We start from the raw sequence: 15,345 nt of genomic DNA on the forward strand, positions 1-15,345 counted from the left end.
GGGTAGAAGGGAGTACAGCAAAATAGAGACAATGGATTTCAGGAAGGTGGCTCCACTTGAGCCCTGGAACAGCCCTTGATTAGCCAGTCGTCAAGGTATGGGAACACCTGTAACTGGCGCCTGCGTAGGAATGCGGCCATGACTGCTATGCACTTGGTAAACACACGAGGCACCACTGACAGGCCAAACTGGAAGACTGTGAACTGGTAGTGTTAGTTGCTCACCACAAGCCTGAGGTACTTTCTGTGGGATGGTGTAATTGCTATATGAAAGTACGTGTCCTTCAAGTTGAGGGAAGCGTACCAGTCCCCTAGATACAAGGAAGTGATGATGGAGGCCAAAGACACCACGCGGAACTTCAGTTTCTTCATGAACTTGTTGAGCTCTCGCAGGTCCAGGATGGGCCTGAGCCCGCCTTTGGCTTTTGGTATTAGGAAATACCGGGAATAGAAGCCCTTGCCCTTCACCTCCTGAGGAACCTCTTCCACAGCCCACAGCTAGAGGAGTGAGTGAACCTCCTGTATGAGGAGTCGCTTGTGAGAAGGGTCCTTGAAGAGAGGTGTGGAAAGGGGGTGGAAGGGCAGGAGGCCCGAGAATTGGAGGGAGTATCCCCTCTCTACCGTGCAGAGCACCCAGCAGTCCGAAGTGATAAGGGCCCACACAGGGTAGAAATGGGATAGTCGGGACAAGAAGGTAAGGCGGGTTGGATCCAGTGCAAGTGCTGGTGCGCCGTCCTCATTCGCACCTTCAAAAGGCCTGCTTCTGGCTGGATGAAGGTTGGGACGGGCCAGAGACCTGGCCTGAGGACAGGCGCGGCCTCTTCCTGGTTCTCCTGTTTCTCCTCTGTGAGCCATCCTGCCAGTTCTGCGGTTGGTAGAACCGTGAAGGAGGTTGCAGCCTAAAATGCCTACGCTGCATGGCAGGGGTGTGGAGGTCCAGCGATTTGAGGGTGGCTCTTGCGTCTTTTAGGCTATATAGCCTTTTATCTGTCTTTTTGGAAAATAGAGTCACATCCTCAAAAGGGAGATCCTGAATGGTCTGCTGGACCTCGCATGGCAGACCTGATACCTGGAGCCAGGAGTCCCTTCTCATGGCAATTCCAGTAGACATCACCTGAGTGGCCGCATCAGCCCTGTCCAGAGCAGCCTCCAGCAAAGCTCGGGAAATGAGCTTGCCCTCCTCCACCAGGACTGAGAATTCAGCACAGGAGTCCTGCAGCAGCAACTCTGCAAACCTCACTTTTGCCCCACATGTATTGTAGCAGTACCTGCTGATAATGGCCTGCTGGTTAGAAATGTGGAGCTGCAAACCACCAGTGAAGTAGACCTTTCTCCCAAAAAGGTTGAGTTTTGCCTCCCGATTCTTTGGGAGGGGCCTTGGTAGTACTGGCATTCACGTTGGTTAGCAGTGTCCACGACCAACGAATCTGATGGAGGATGGGTACACAAGTGCTCATAGCTCCTGGATGGCACAAAATAGTGTCTTTCATTGCACTTAGCTGTAGGGGGCAACGAAGCCGGGGTCTGCCACAAGGTTTTTGTGATGTCGGCAATGGTCTTTATCAGGGGTGGGGCAATACGTGCCGGTTCGGAGGTGGCGAGGATATCCACCATTGGATCTGCGTCCTCCGCTACCTCCTCCACCTGAATGCCCAGGCCAGGGCAACCCTCCTTAGCAATTGCTGTAGTCCTCCAGGGCCGGGGCTACCGAAGTGCCCACCAGCACTTCATCTGGAGAAGAAGAGGAAGAGGTCCCCAAAAGGAGTGGCTGCTCTCTTCCCTCTGCACCCAAGGAGTCCTGCGACACTTCGGGATTCTGGGCTGGAGCCAACGCAAATGGTGCCATGGCCCTTGATGCTGGAGCTGTATACGTCGGTGCCGAGGCTGCCAATGCCGAAGTTGTCAAAGCCAGAACTGATGATGTTGGGGCTGTCGCTACTGAGGCTGTTGGTGCTGAGGATGTCGGCACTGATACCACTGGGGCTGGCGTAGATGATGCTGGTGCCGCAGGGGTTGGGATGGTAGTGTCAGGGAGGAATGGAACTACCCCTGATCCTGCCAATGCTGATGGTGCCGGAGGTGGTATGAAAGTGGCCAAGGCCACCGCCGCCACCCTGGAATGTGACCCTTGGCTCTGCCCTCGGCCTGGGTGAAAGGCCCAGAGAGTTCAAAAGGGCCACTGTGCTGGGGGCTGCCACTGCACGGGCCGTAGTGCCAGGTAAGGGTGCTGGTCTCATGACGACTTGAGCCATCTATTTCTGCTCCTATGAGATCGATAGGAGTCCAAATCCAACTCCGAGGTCCAACTCTGAGGACCATGGAGGAGTGGTTCTCCAAGGTGCTGAGGGTCTGCACCGAGGGCTTAGGGACCAACGAGACTGCTGACCCTGTTCTGGCGCCAGGGAGCGGTGCACTGGGGATGGAGACCACCGGGACATCATTGTGGCCTTTCCCCTTGACGATGCCGGAGGAGTGTCCGGTGCCAACGACCTATCCTGTCTAGGTGGGGAGATTGGTGCCATGAGCTGAAGCAGTTCCCTGGCTGCCTCAAATACCTCCAGGGTTGATGGGAGGTGTAGTTGTTGGCTCGGCCTCAGCAAGTGAGAAGGGTCTGGACTGGACCGCCCTTCCACAGGGGCAGCAGTCGACGTGACCGTCTCTCGGTGGGGATGAAGTAGTGTGGCCTGACTCGGGTCTCAGAATGGCCAGCTCCTTGGGTCTAGCCAAGAGGGGGAGGGAAACAACCCCTCTCCGGCCTCCTAGTATTCTGCGGCACCAGCGATTGAGACCAGTGCCTGTCTGTGGCCTGTGAGCCTTGAGTGGAGCCATGATGGTGCTGAGAGTCCTTGTCCTAACTCGGCACCAATCCCCGTGTCAATGGTGCCGGGGCACTGCATACCGAGGAGGTGGTACTCAGTGCCAGGTCTGCCGACCCAGGGTCGGACTGGGGCTGGAGTGCTGCTTCCTTTAGTAGGACCTTCAGGTACTGATCTCTATCTTTCAGTGTCCTGGGGCAAAACCCCCTGAAAATCCTACAGCAATCCTTTTGATGTCTCTCCCCCAAACACTTCAAACACGAAGTGTGAGGATTGCTTCCGGGCATATACTTGCCGCTGACCTCACAGGCTTTGAAGCCAGGAGAATGCGGCATGCCCTAGCACCGGCATAGCACTGGAGGGGAAACCCCTCCAAAGGAAACTTAAGAACTAAGTAAAGTACCTACTAACTACTTAACACTAACTACAAAACTAATGAAGAACTATATACAGACTGCCAAATCCGCTTGTCATGACAAGAGCAAGGGGAAGTTCCAGCTAACCGTCACTGGCGGTAAGAAGGAACTGAGGGGTTGGCAGATCGGTAGGGCCCTATATTGAGGGCCATGATGGTGCCACTCCAGGGGGCACCCGGACTCATCTGACGGATACTGCTAGGGGAAAAATCTTCCGGCTGCCATGCACATGCACATACCTGATTGGAACTGACATGAGCAAGCATTCGAAGAACTGACAGACTCATAGTTGGAAACCAGACCAGTTCACCTGTATGTTAGTTTTGCTCAAAATAGGTATTAGTCTTGTAAGAATGTATTTAGTGTTTAGAATCTACAAAAGGCTTGTAAGTTGCTGCATGCATTAATCTCATTTGTAATGTCTGTATTCCATGCCATAGGAAAATATGCAAGTTTTGCTTTATAACTTTGAAAATGTTTGCACTAAACTTGTGAATCCAGGCATGGAAATCATCACCCCCGCCCATACAGGAGGACTATCAAAATTTAACCATTATAAGACAAAAACTTTGTTAATTGCCCCATCCACCCATGGATAAGTACATGCAGAAGGCATCTTCCCATCACTCTGAATGCTGGAAGAGGGAAATAAAAAGCGCTAATGTGAAGATTGTTCATCTCTTTGCTGTTTGAACTCTCACAGGGCCAGAGTCCCCAAACTGAAGCCAGAGATCCCCAAGGGTTATCCCCTGGGTCCACTCTGAAAGACACTTTAAATAGACAGATCTCTACAACTCTGTCACTCTTAGGATTTAGATGGTAACTCATTTGTGTGTATATGTTTGCTTGCTTTAACCTGTAAATAACTCTTTCCTAGCGAATAAACCTTTAGATAGTTTAACACAGGATTGGCTACAGGTGCTGTCTTTGGCATAAGATAAAGGATACCAACTGATCTAGGCTAAGTAACTGGTCTCTCGGGACTGGAAGCAATCTGCATATTGTGTGATTTTTGATGTAGGTGACCATTTATCACTAAGTCCAGTTGTATGGATGGCCAGATAGACTGGAGAGTCTAAGGGGACTGTCTGTGACTCCATGGTAAGATTTTTATAGTGATCCAGGAGTCCACATTTGTTACTGGCTTGGTAAAATCTAATTATAGAAAATATCACCTCATAGACTTTAAGGTCAGAAGGGACCATTATGATCATCTAGTCTGACCTCCTGCACAATGCAGGCCACAGAATCCTACCCATCCACTTCTATAACAAACCCCTAGCCTATGTCTGAGTTATCGAAGTCCCCAAATTGCGGTTTGAAGACCTCAAGCTGCAGAGAATCCTCCAGAAAGTGACCCGTGCCCCATGCTGCAGAGGAAGGCGAAAAACCTCCAGGGCCTCTGCCAATCTGCCCTGGAGGAAAATTCCTTCCTGACCCCAAATATGGCGATCAGTTAAACCCTGAGCATGTGGGCAAGACTCACCAGCCAGCACCCAGGAAAGAATTCTCTGTAGTAACTCAGATCCCAACCCATCTAACATCCCATCACAGACCACTGGGCATAATTACCTGCTGATAATCAAAGATCAATTGCCAAATTAATTGCCAAAATTAGGCTATCCCATCATACCATCCCCTCCATACATTTATCAAGCTTAGTCTTAAAGCCAGATATGTCTTTTGCCCCCACTACTCCCCTTGGAAGGCTGTTCCAGAACTTCACTCCTCTAATGGTTAGAAACCTTCGTCTAATTTCAAGTCTAAACTTCCTAGTGTCTAGTTTATATCCATTTGTTCTTGTGTCCACATTGTTACTAAGCTTAAATAATTCCTCTCCCTCCCCAATATTAATCCCTCTGATATATTTATAAAGAGCAATCATATCCCCCCTCAACCTTCTTTTGGTTAAGCTAAACAAGCCAAGCTCTTTCAGTCTCCTTTCATAAGACAGGTTTTCCATTCCTCGGATCATCCTAGTAGCCCGTCTCTGAACCTGTTCCAGTTTGAATTCATCCTTCTTAAACATGGGAGACCAGAACTGCACACAATATTCCAGATGAGGTCTCACCAGTGCCTTGTATAACGGTACTAACACCTCCTTATCTTTGCTGGAAATACCTCGCCTGATGCATCCTAAAACCGCATTAGCTTTTTTTACGGCCATATCACATTGGCAGCTCATAGTCATCCTGTGATCAACCAATACTCCGAGGTCCTTCTCCTCCTCTGTTACTTCCAACTGATGCGTCTCCAATTTATAACTAAAATTCTTGTTATTAATCCCTAAATGCATGACCTTGCACTTTTCACTATTAAATTTCATTCTATTACTATTACTCCAGTTTACAAGGACATCCAGATCTTCCTGCTTGAGGTATCTGTCCTGTTGTTGACAGTCTGCTCTGAGGTAGGCATTCACTGTCGTGAGCCACTCAAGACAGCATGACAGGTGGGAAGTAGTTCTACTAAAACAGTAACTACAGAACAGCCCTAAAAAAAAAGGGCATTCAATCTGGAAGCCTTTAGCAAAGAGTAATGACTAGTAAATATGTGGACTGAGTGACAAGTAGCTACCTTACAGATTTCAGAAATAGGGACATTCTTCAAACAGGCAGCAGAGGCTTCTTGAGTTCTAAGGTGGATCTAACCTGGCTAACTCAGGGCATGTCCTTATATAGATGGAGACTCAATTAGATAATCCCCGAGTCGATATTGCCTGACCCGTAATCCTCTCTGCAAAGGCCATAAACAGTCTAGGTGTGTTCCTGCATAATTTTCTCCTGTCAATGTAAAGAGACAATGCTCTTAACTACATTAAGTGTATGAAGTTTAGCTTTCCCAAGGAAAAATGAGGCTTGGGGAAGAAATCTGGGAAATAAATACATTGGTACATACATAATTCTAAAAGAAAATTTCAGCAGGAACTTGGGGTGAGATCTGAGAGTGATCCTGTCCTTAACAATCAGAGGCAGGAGGTCACGGCAGCATTCTGCACAGATGGAAACAGATAAGCATGGGAAGGCTGTGGCCAACAGAGAGAAGAGAAGCAGGAGGAATTCCACTCAGCTAGAAATTTCAAATCAATACCAGGTTCTCAACTTTGAAAACTTTGGAAGATATCTCTCAAGATCCAGCAGGTCCAAGGAAACAGAGAGATGTATGGGACACATATGTGGATGGCAGCTCAGCCCAACGTGTAAGAAAATCAAGCCTGCTTTCAAAGAGTTCTCCACCCATCCAAGGAAGACAGACAATTTTTGTTGGAAATTCAATACAGTACTCAGAAGAATCAAAAGAACATTCTGCAAGGGAAAGGTGGACAACAGGACAATGTGCTGTCTTCCAGGAGCCAAGACACAAGCCATCATTCTAAGATTGGATAGACTTCTGAAGCTGAGAGGCAAGGATCCACTGGTGATGGTTCATATTGGTACTAATGACACTGTGTTGCGAGATATCTCAGAGATACTAGATGACTTCAGAGAACTCGGAAGCATGCTGAAGAAGAATGTCCAAGCAATCTTCTGAGATCCTTCCTGTTCCACGAGTGAAGGAAGACAGAAGGCAGAAGATTATGGAAGTAAACCACTGGGTAAGTAAGTGATGGAAGGTGGAGCGTTTTGGTTTTGTGGAACATTGGTACACCTATGGGGAGAGAGGGCTGTATAGTTTAATTCTCCTCCTCCTCAGCAGAAGGGGAACCAATCTCTCTGGGAAAGGCTGGCTAGAGTAATCAGGATGGGGTTAAACTAAAAGCAAAATGGGAAGGTAAAATGAGAGAAGATATGAGCACTCAATTAGCACAAAATGTAGATGTTGAGAACAGAATGAATCAAGGGACCAAAGGACACGAAGAGAAGCAGTTTTACATTTGCCTATGCAGCAATGCTATGGGTAACAAACAAGAGAAACTGGATTTACAAGTACTGTATAAATTCAATCTAGTTGATATTACTGAAAACTAGTGGGATGATTTGCATGATTGAAATGTTAAAATCAATTATTGTAACCTATTTAGGAACAATCAACAGAGCAAAAGGGAAGGAGGAGTGGCACTTTATGTCAAGAATGGCATTACCTGTTTCTGAGTCACTGATAACTCAGAAGAAAATAATTTTGAATGTTTATGAATCAAAGTCCTAACAGAGAAAGCAAAAGATGAGGTATTGATTGGTGTCTGCTACAAACCACCAAATCACAAGGAGGAACAGGATGACTGCCTCTTTACACATGTATCTATAACATGTAGGGAAAAAATGTGTGATCATGAGGGACTTCAATTTGAGTGATGCATGCTAGAGATCTCATGCTGCCATATTATAACATCCTTGGAATTTCTAGACTTTATAGATGACAATTTCCTAACTCAAAAAGTGTTGCTGCCAACACACGGAAATTCTTTATTAGACCTTGTCCTAACAGATAAAGAGGAACTGATCAGAGAACTAAGAATTAATGGTAGGTTAGATACAAGTGGTCATGACTTGATCACATTTATAATGTGCAAGCAGAATAAAGTCCAGACCAGTAATATATCTACTTAGTGCTTTGAGACGGCCAATTTCACAAAGCTGGAAACAATTATGAGCCAAATCAGTCAGAAGGAAGAAATTAATAAGAAAAATGTGAATCATACGTGGGAATCATTTAAGACCACTTACTAGATGAAAAAGGCTGTGCTGATTAAAAAAAAACAATCTGGTTTAGAGGAGAAGTGAAGGCAACTATAAAAATAACAAAATAATATACAGCTAAAGGAAGAAAGGGGAAATTGATGGTAAAGAAATAAGGTGTTCATTTTTGACAGTAAGGATCATTAGCCATTGGAACAATTTAAGAACGGTCATGGTGGATTCTCCATCACTGCTAATTTTTAAATCAAGACTGTATATTTTTCTAAAAGATATGCTCTAGGACAGACGTGGGCAAACTACGGCCCATGGGACACATCCAGCCCGCGGGACCGTCCTGCCCGACCCCTGAGCTCCTGGCTGGGGAGTCTAGTCCCTGGCCCCTCACCCGCTGTCCCCCCTCCCCTGCTGCCATGCCGCCATGTGGGCCACGCTCTGGCCTGCCACTCCAACTGGGCAGCATGGGGAGCGCAGCCGGCTCTGGCCAGGTGTTGCGGCTGCGAGCTCCTGCTGCTGGTAAAGGGGGCGGGGAGCAGGGGGTTGGGTAAGGGAGCGGGGGGTCCTTGGGGGCAGTCAGGGAGGAGGGGGCAGTTGGATGAGGCAGAGGTTCTGGGGGCGCGGTTAGGGGATGGGGAACAGGGAGGGTTGGGAGTGGGAGTCCCAGGGGGCCTGTCAGGGGCGAGGGATGTGAATAGGGGTCAGGAGGGAAGTCAGGGGACAGGGAGTGGGGGGGTTGGATAAGTGGGTGGGATCCCGGGGAGCAGTTAGGGGCGGGGGGTCCCAGGAGGGGGTGATCGGGGACGAAGGAGCAGAGGGCAGTTGGATAGGGGGTGGGAGTCCCAGGGGGGCTGTCGGGGGCAGGGGTGTGGATGGGGTCAGGGCAGTCAGAGGACAAGGAGCAGGGGGGTTTGGATTGGGAGCGGGGGTCCCGGGGGGGGGTCAGGGGACAAGGAACGGGGGAGGGTGTTGATGGGTTGGGGATTCTGAGGGGGGCAGTGAGGGGGCAGATAGGGGGCAGGGGCCAGGCTGTTTGGGGTTGCACAGCCTTCTCTACCCGGCCCTCCTTACAGTTGCACAACCCCGATGTGGCCCTCGGGCCAAAAAGTTTGCACACCCCTGCTCTAGGAATTATTTTGGGGAAGTTTTATTGCCTGTATTATACAGGAGGTCAGATTAAATGATCACAGTGATCCCTTCTGGCCTGGGAATCCTTGCGAGGCAGAACTAAGACCCCCCCGTCCTGGGCTACCCTTCCATCCCACTCACTCAAAAAGTGATAACTCTCTGGACTTTCTCCCTGGAGACATGGATCCTACCAAAGTCATTTACTCTGAGGGCTTCTTCCCTGAAGTCATTTCCCCAATCTGGTTCTCCCCAGGCTGGATCCTTATTCCCAGCCCACCTTCAGGCTATTTGCTTGGAGGCTAGCTTTTCCCCAAGACTATCATAGGAGACTACTTCTCCCCTGCTAACCTTTCCTTTCAGGTCCAGTCACAGGAAACAACCTCCCTCCTACAGCTTTCCTCCCCATCTTATTTCTCACACCCCTTTATGGAATCATCCAACTCTCCCCCAGCTGGGTCTGATAATTGAATGGAGTCACCTGGTTCCCAGCCAATCAGGATCAGCTGGGAGGTAACATCTTTCACAGGGGAAACTGAGACCAACTCCCCTTAAAGGACCAGCCAGCCTGTGACACACATACATAGCAACATGTATATATTTTAAAAATCCTACCAAAACAAAACACTCCACTGCACACACTTCCCTCCTCCCCCACAGGGAAAAGTTGACAGATGTTAGTCATGTTGCTTAAAGTACTACTGGAAGGCATTCAGATACTACACTGATGAACACAACATAAGAACCTATGTAAATTACAACAGGCTTCTCTGGTGCCAAGACAGACTTCAGTATGAAGGAAGCCACAGTTACAGCACTATCCAGAGGCAGCAACAAAGTCCGGGCACAGAGGGAACCCCAAGATCAGCAGACCATTCCTGCACAAGAATAGCTAGGAAGATTCTCTGACTTGGGGCTGAATGAAGATACTGATCCTGTGATCAAAGGCTTCCAATTCTGAACTTTAGGGGACTTGGAAGCTGATGAAGACATATTGATTTCCTACACAGGAATGCGGTCTTGTCCCAATGATCTAGCTTGTAAGGCCTTCTACATAAGGAAGGCCAAAAGCAGAGTTTGTCTGTCCTTTCAGACCCAAGATATAAAGGCCTGATACAGTGAAAATTGGTCCAGGTAAACAGACTTCTGTGTGGTACATAAATTAGTGGATATGTGGGGTAAGAAACACACCACACATACCCAGTCTTTTGCTCTGAGTTGGACATGACCAGTCAGAATCATCCTAAGAACTGGAATCCCCAATAGCCCAGGATCCAGTAAGACTACCTATATCTAATACAGCTTTAAATGATAAGCAAAAACTCTGGTGAAAAAAACCAAAGATCTGCAGCTAGCTGTGAAAAGAAAGGAACTGAGGTGGTTGGGAATGCATGCCCTCCTCATAACCTTGGCTCTGAATGTTTATATAGTCCCAGGGAACACAGGTTTCTTAGAAGGTTCCTGAAACTCGGTGATGCCATGGAGGCCAGTCCCAAAAGCAGGACTATGCAGAGGCTACCTTGGAGGAGAATGACTTTGTCATTAATTCTCTGTGTGACCTTGGACAAGTCACTTCCCCTTCTATAAATGCTGACCAACCACTTATGGAACGGTGAGGATTAATGTAGAGTGACTGAAAGATGAAGATCACTATAGAAGTATTGAGTATTATTATTACCTGGAGCAGATGTAAAACAAAAGGGCTCTTAAACTGAAACAGCTAAAGTCTGAGAATTGCAGCCTCTTAGCTGCTTGGAGAAGCCCCTTCTGCCCCATTCACAGTCTCTCACCTACCCGGATTTCTCGGTTCTCCCTGTAACCTTCCTTCTCTTCAGTCTTCTCAAACAGTAGAACAACTCCTGGCCCAGCTGAACATGCAAAACCTTTGGAATAAGCAGCAATGGCAGAGATTTGAGGCAAGGAAGCCTGCTGTTGGCCAACAGCTTCACAAAGCATCTCACTGGAGAGATCAGGGGAACTGGCAGTAGGAAATTCAATGAGGCTAAAAACAGGAAGAAAGTTATTACAATCAGCAACAACCAGAGAAACCCAATCTAGTCACAATTAGGGCAATATAGAAAAGCCTCCATTCATTCTGTCCCTAATAACACCTGAGGGACCTAGTTTCTGCTGTGAAGGATCTCTACCCATGAGATTGACTCTATCAGTAATAACCAGGAAGATTTACCTCTCAGATTCATGTGCCAGCTCATCCTTTTCCACTTCACTGGGAGGTTCTTTGCATTCTATACTTGTCTCCCAGCGCAGATCTCCAGACTCAAAGAGAAAGAGTTTGCCTGTGTCAGTGCCGACCATAACCCTGTCCTCAGTGAGCCAGACATGGGACAAGTAGTTCTGAGGCTCTCCCCTCTGAAAGTTGGTCTGTTTCAAGGTTCCCTCAGTGTATCTGAAAAGTTTAAAAATGCCATTTCCAGTGATACAAACCTGGGTGTTATCCTGGGGATTGAAGCTCACCTGAAAAGTAGAAAAGAGAGAAAAGTTATTTTTACACAACTATGTTCATCCATAGTACATTACTAATAAATAAAGAGACATGATCCCTGCCCTAAAGAGCTTACAAAATAAGATACGGGACCACAAGGAATGACAAAAAAGTCACAGAAATGTATGGGAAGGACAAAGATTACAACAGGAAGAGATAAACTCTTGTTCTTGCACATCCTGCATATTCCATTTTTCCTCTCTTCTGAATTGTTCGGATAGCTTTTAGGTATCATAATTATTTTTATTAAATTAAGAGTTTTGCTGGATTTTTACTCCCTCAGAGGGCAGAAAGAGGTGACCAGCACTGCAAAGCTAACAGAAAGGAGGGGGATTTGAAGGACACAGAGGTATCTCTCTTCAAGGAAGAGAGTAGACAGGGAACTGTAAGGATGAGAAAAGCTATTTACCATTTGGTATATTAAATATACTACTCAGCAAAACTGTGGGGTAGTGTGCTTCTTGGAGACTCTGAATAGAGAGATTATTAATTGACAGTGATACCAGGCAGAGTTTGTGTGTCCCAGGAAGTGCTATTCCTACACAATGTAGCTCTTTAATCTGCATAGTTATTGTTAATCCTGCTGAAAGGTGGAGGAGCAGAAAGAGATATTCCTTTGTGGAATGCTCATAGCAGGGTTTACCCAGTATGGCTTAGGCTCTTGCACTGCCTCAGTTTCTCCTTCTTGCCCAGTTAATCAGACTTTACATTGCAGTTGTCTCTCTCAATAACCCTCCCCTCTCCAGGTGTCTAGTTTACTAATAAAGTTCAAAACAAAAATCTTTCCCCCAATCTTTGTAGCTGGCTCACAATCCTTGGTGCAGGATTTTCCCTGTTAAAAATCTGATCTCTCTCAGGCCTTATACTTAGGAACCCATAAGAGTTATCACTCGCTTCATGCATGCATACCTGCCTGCCTGCCAGCCAGCCAGCCAGCCACTCTTTCTGACTGAACTCAGGCTGCCCTTATATTTCCCAGCAGGTCTGGTTTCTAGTCACATACTCCCATCACATTATCCCTGCTGACATTCCCTTCACCTGGGAAGGTGAATTAAACTTGACACTGAAGAGGCAGAGTGCCAACCCCATGAAAGGGCCAGCTCACCCTGTGACATAGAGCAAAGTTTTCAGTCAACTCTTGCTGCTCTTGAGTCCCAGAGTTCCCATGCTCCCTGATATTTCATGTTTTACACAAGTTTGCTGAAGAGTTTAGGATAAGCAATATGATTCCATATTTGCAAGCTGATTTTTTGTTAGCTTTTTGTAAGTATTACAGATGCCAGGCTAATTCTTAAACATATTTTTATTGAACACCCTTGCAAAAAAAAATTTTTGTATTATTATTATTATTTATTTTATTATTAACAGCACCGTAGGTATGCATGACTCTACATGTCAATTAAAATCTGGCAGGATCCATCATGGATCAAATTGCAAGACAGAGGCCCAAATCAGCAAAAACAGATGGAGAGAAAACAACAAAAAAACAGGCTGCAGGTAAGGGAAGGATGAAATTTATGCAAAATAAAATCCTAATATTACTTTGTGTTGTGGTTTAACAATCATATTAGTTCTATTTTCTTGTTTCTGAATTTTTAAAAATATTTGTATTGCATTTACTTTTCAAAATCCTTTCATATGCAACTAGATTGGGGTGGGCAAACTTTTTGGCCTGAGGGACGCATCTGTGTGTGGAAATTGTATGGCGGGCCATGAATGCCTGGTGGGGGAAGGGGACTCTATGGGGTGTATCATGGGGGGGCTCTATAAGTGATGTTACCAAGGTGGGGAGAGAGGGAACTCTTGGGGTGTGGCATGGGGGGGCTCTACAGGGGTGGTACTGAGGACTCCTATGGGCCCTGCTGGCAGTGACACCAAGGCGGCCGTATCTGGCACCGTCACGGGTGGAGGCACCCTAGGTGGGATGGGTGTGGCCCCTGGGTAGTTTCAAGGCTCTCAAGGGTGGGGCCGTAGGAGACTAGGAGGGGATTGGGTGTGCTGCCACATGGGGGCACTGGGCTGCCATGTAGGGGAGAGTTCCAATCCCGGAAACAGTGAAGTCGCACCTGCGCAGTGTGGCTCTGAATGCCAGAAGATGGTGCTCATCAAGGGAATTGTGAGTCGGGGGGTGGGGAGCACCGGGTGGGCAGGCGGAGCGGGGCAAGCTACCAACCCTGCTCCTCAGCAGGAGCTTGAGGGCTGGATAAAAACATTGGATGGGCTGGAATCGGCCCACAGGCCGTAGTTTGCCCACCTCTGAACTAGATAGTTCATCTGTTCTCCACTAAGGTCAATACACAGGAACATACATGGCTCATCTACTTCAGTATCCTATCTCAGACAGTAACCAACACCAGATGACTCAGAAGCAAAACCAGAACCCCACAATAGGTAGATGTGGTGTAATCTGCCCCATCAAGGTCTTCTCTTGATCTGTAATGGTTATATATGACAGTGGATTGATTTAAGGCAGAGCATTTTAAATCATGAAATTTTAAATCATGAATAAAATCAGCAAACAGGAACATAAGAACATAAGAATAGCCTTACTGGGTCAGACCAAAGGTCCATCTAGCCCAGCATCCTGTCTTCCAAAAGTGGCCAGTGCGAGGTGCCCCAGAGGGAATAAACAGAAAAGGTAATCATCAAGTGATCCATCCCTGTCGTTCATTCCCAGCTTCTGGCAAACAAAGGCTAGGGACACCATTAGTGCACATTCTGGCTAATAGCCATTGATGGACCTATCCTCCATGAATTTATCTAGCTCTTTTTTGAATCCTGTTATGGCCTTTTAGAACCCTGTTATGGTTCAGGAATCTGATTTAAATAATCAATTTTAATCTTGTGCTGAATTTGTACTTTTTATTACATAAGAACATAAGAACGTCCATACTGGGTCAGACCAAAGGTCCATCTAGCCCAGTATCCTGTCTACCGACAGTGGCCAATGCCAGGTGCCCCAGAGGGAGTGACTCTAACAGGTAATGATCAAGTGATCTCTCTCCTGCCATCCATCTCCACCCTCTGACAAACAGAGTCTAGGGACACCATTCCTTACCCCACCCTGGCTAATAGCCATTTATGGACTTAACCTCCATGAATTTATCCAGTTCTCTTTTAAATGCTGTTATAGTCTTGGCCTTCACAACCTCCTCAGGTAAGGAGTTCCACAAGTTGACTGTGCGCTGTGTGAAGAACTTCCTTGTATTTGTTTTAAACTTGCGGCCTATTAATTTCATTTGGTGACCCCTAGTTCTTGTATTATGGGAATAAGTAAATAACTTTTCCTTATCTACTTTCTCCAAATCACTCATGATTTTATATACCTCTATCATATCCCTCCTTATCTTCTCTTTTCCAAGCTGAAAAGTCCTAGCCTCTTTAATCATATGGGACCAATTCCAAACCCCTAATCATTTTAGTTGCCCTTTTCTGAACTTTTTCTAATGCCAGTATATCTTTTTTTGAGAGGAGGAGACCACATTTGTGCACAGTATTCAAGATGTGGGCATACCATGGATTTATATAAGGGCAATAATATATTCTCCATCTTATTCTCTATCCCCTTTTTAATGATTCTTAACATCCTGTTTGCTTTTTTTACCGCCTCTGCACACTGCATGGACATCTTCAGAGAACTATCCACAATGACTCCAAGATCTTTTTCCTGATTTGTTGTAGCTAAATTAGCCCCCATCATATTGTATGTATAGTTGGGGTTATTTTTTCCAATGTGCATTACTTTACATTTATCCACATTACCTTCCATTTGCCATTTTGTTGCCCAATCACTTAGTTTTGTGAGATCTTTTTGAAGTTCTTCACAGTCTGCTTTGGTCTTAACTATCTTGAGCA

The 15,345-nt window shown here is 46.5% G+C and overlaps 1 protein-coding gene across 3 annotated transcripts in view; it reads right to left on the reverse strand.

Annotated features, from left to right (window-relative positions):
* Positions 1-15,345, reverse strand: part of CFAP57 (cilia and flagella associated protein 57) — a 143,901-nt gene that overhangs the window by 105,378 nt on the left and 23,178 nt on the right. For all 3 annotated transcript variants that reach the window (XM_039486527.1, XM_039486525.1, XM_039486526.1), the window contains exons 4-5: positions 11,176-11,462; positions 10,782-10,989 (exon numbers count right to left, since the gene is read on the reverse strand). In XM_039486527.1, coding sequence (XP_039342461.1) covers positions 10,782-10,989; positions 11,176-11,462 — 495 coding nt within the window. The remainder of the gene's footprint in view (positions 1-10,781; positions 10,990-11,175; positions 11,463-15,345) is intronic.

This window comes from Mauremys reevesii, linkage group 8 (genome assembly GCF_016161935.1).
Source record: "Mauremys reevesii isolate NIE-2019 linkage group 8, ASM1616193v1, whole genome shotgun sequence".
NCBI lineage: Eukaryota > Metazoa > Chordata > Testudines > Geoemydidae > Mauremys > Mauremys reevesii.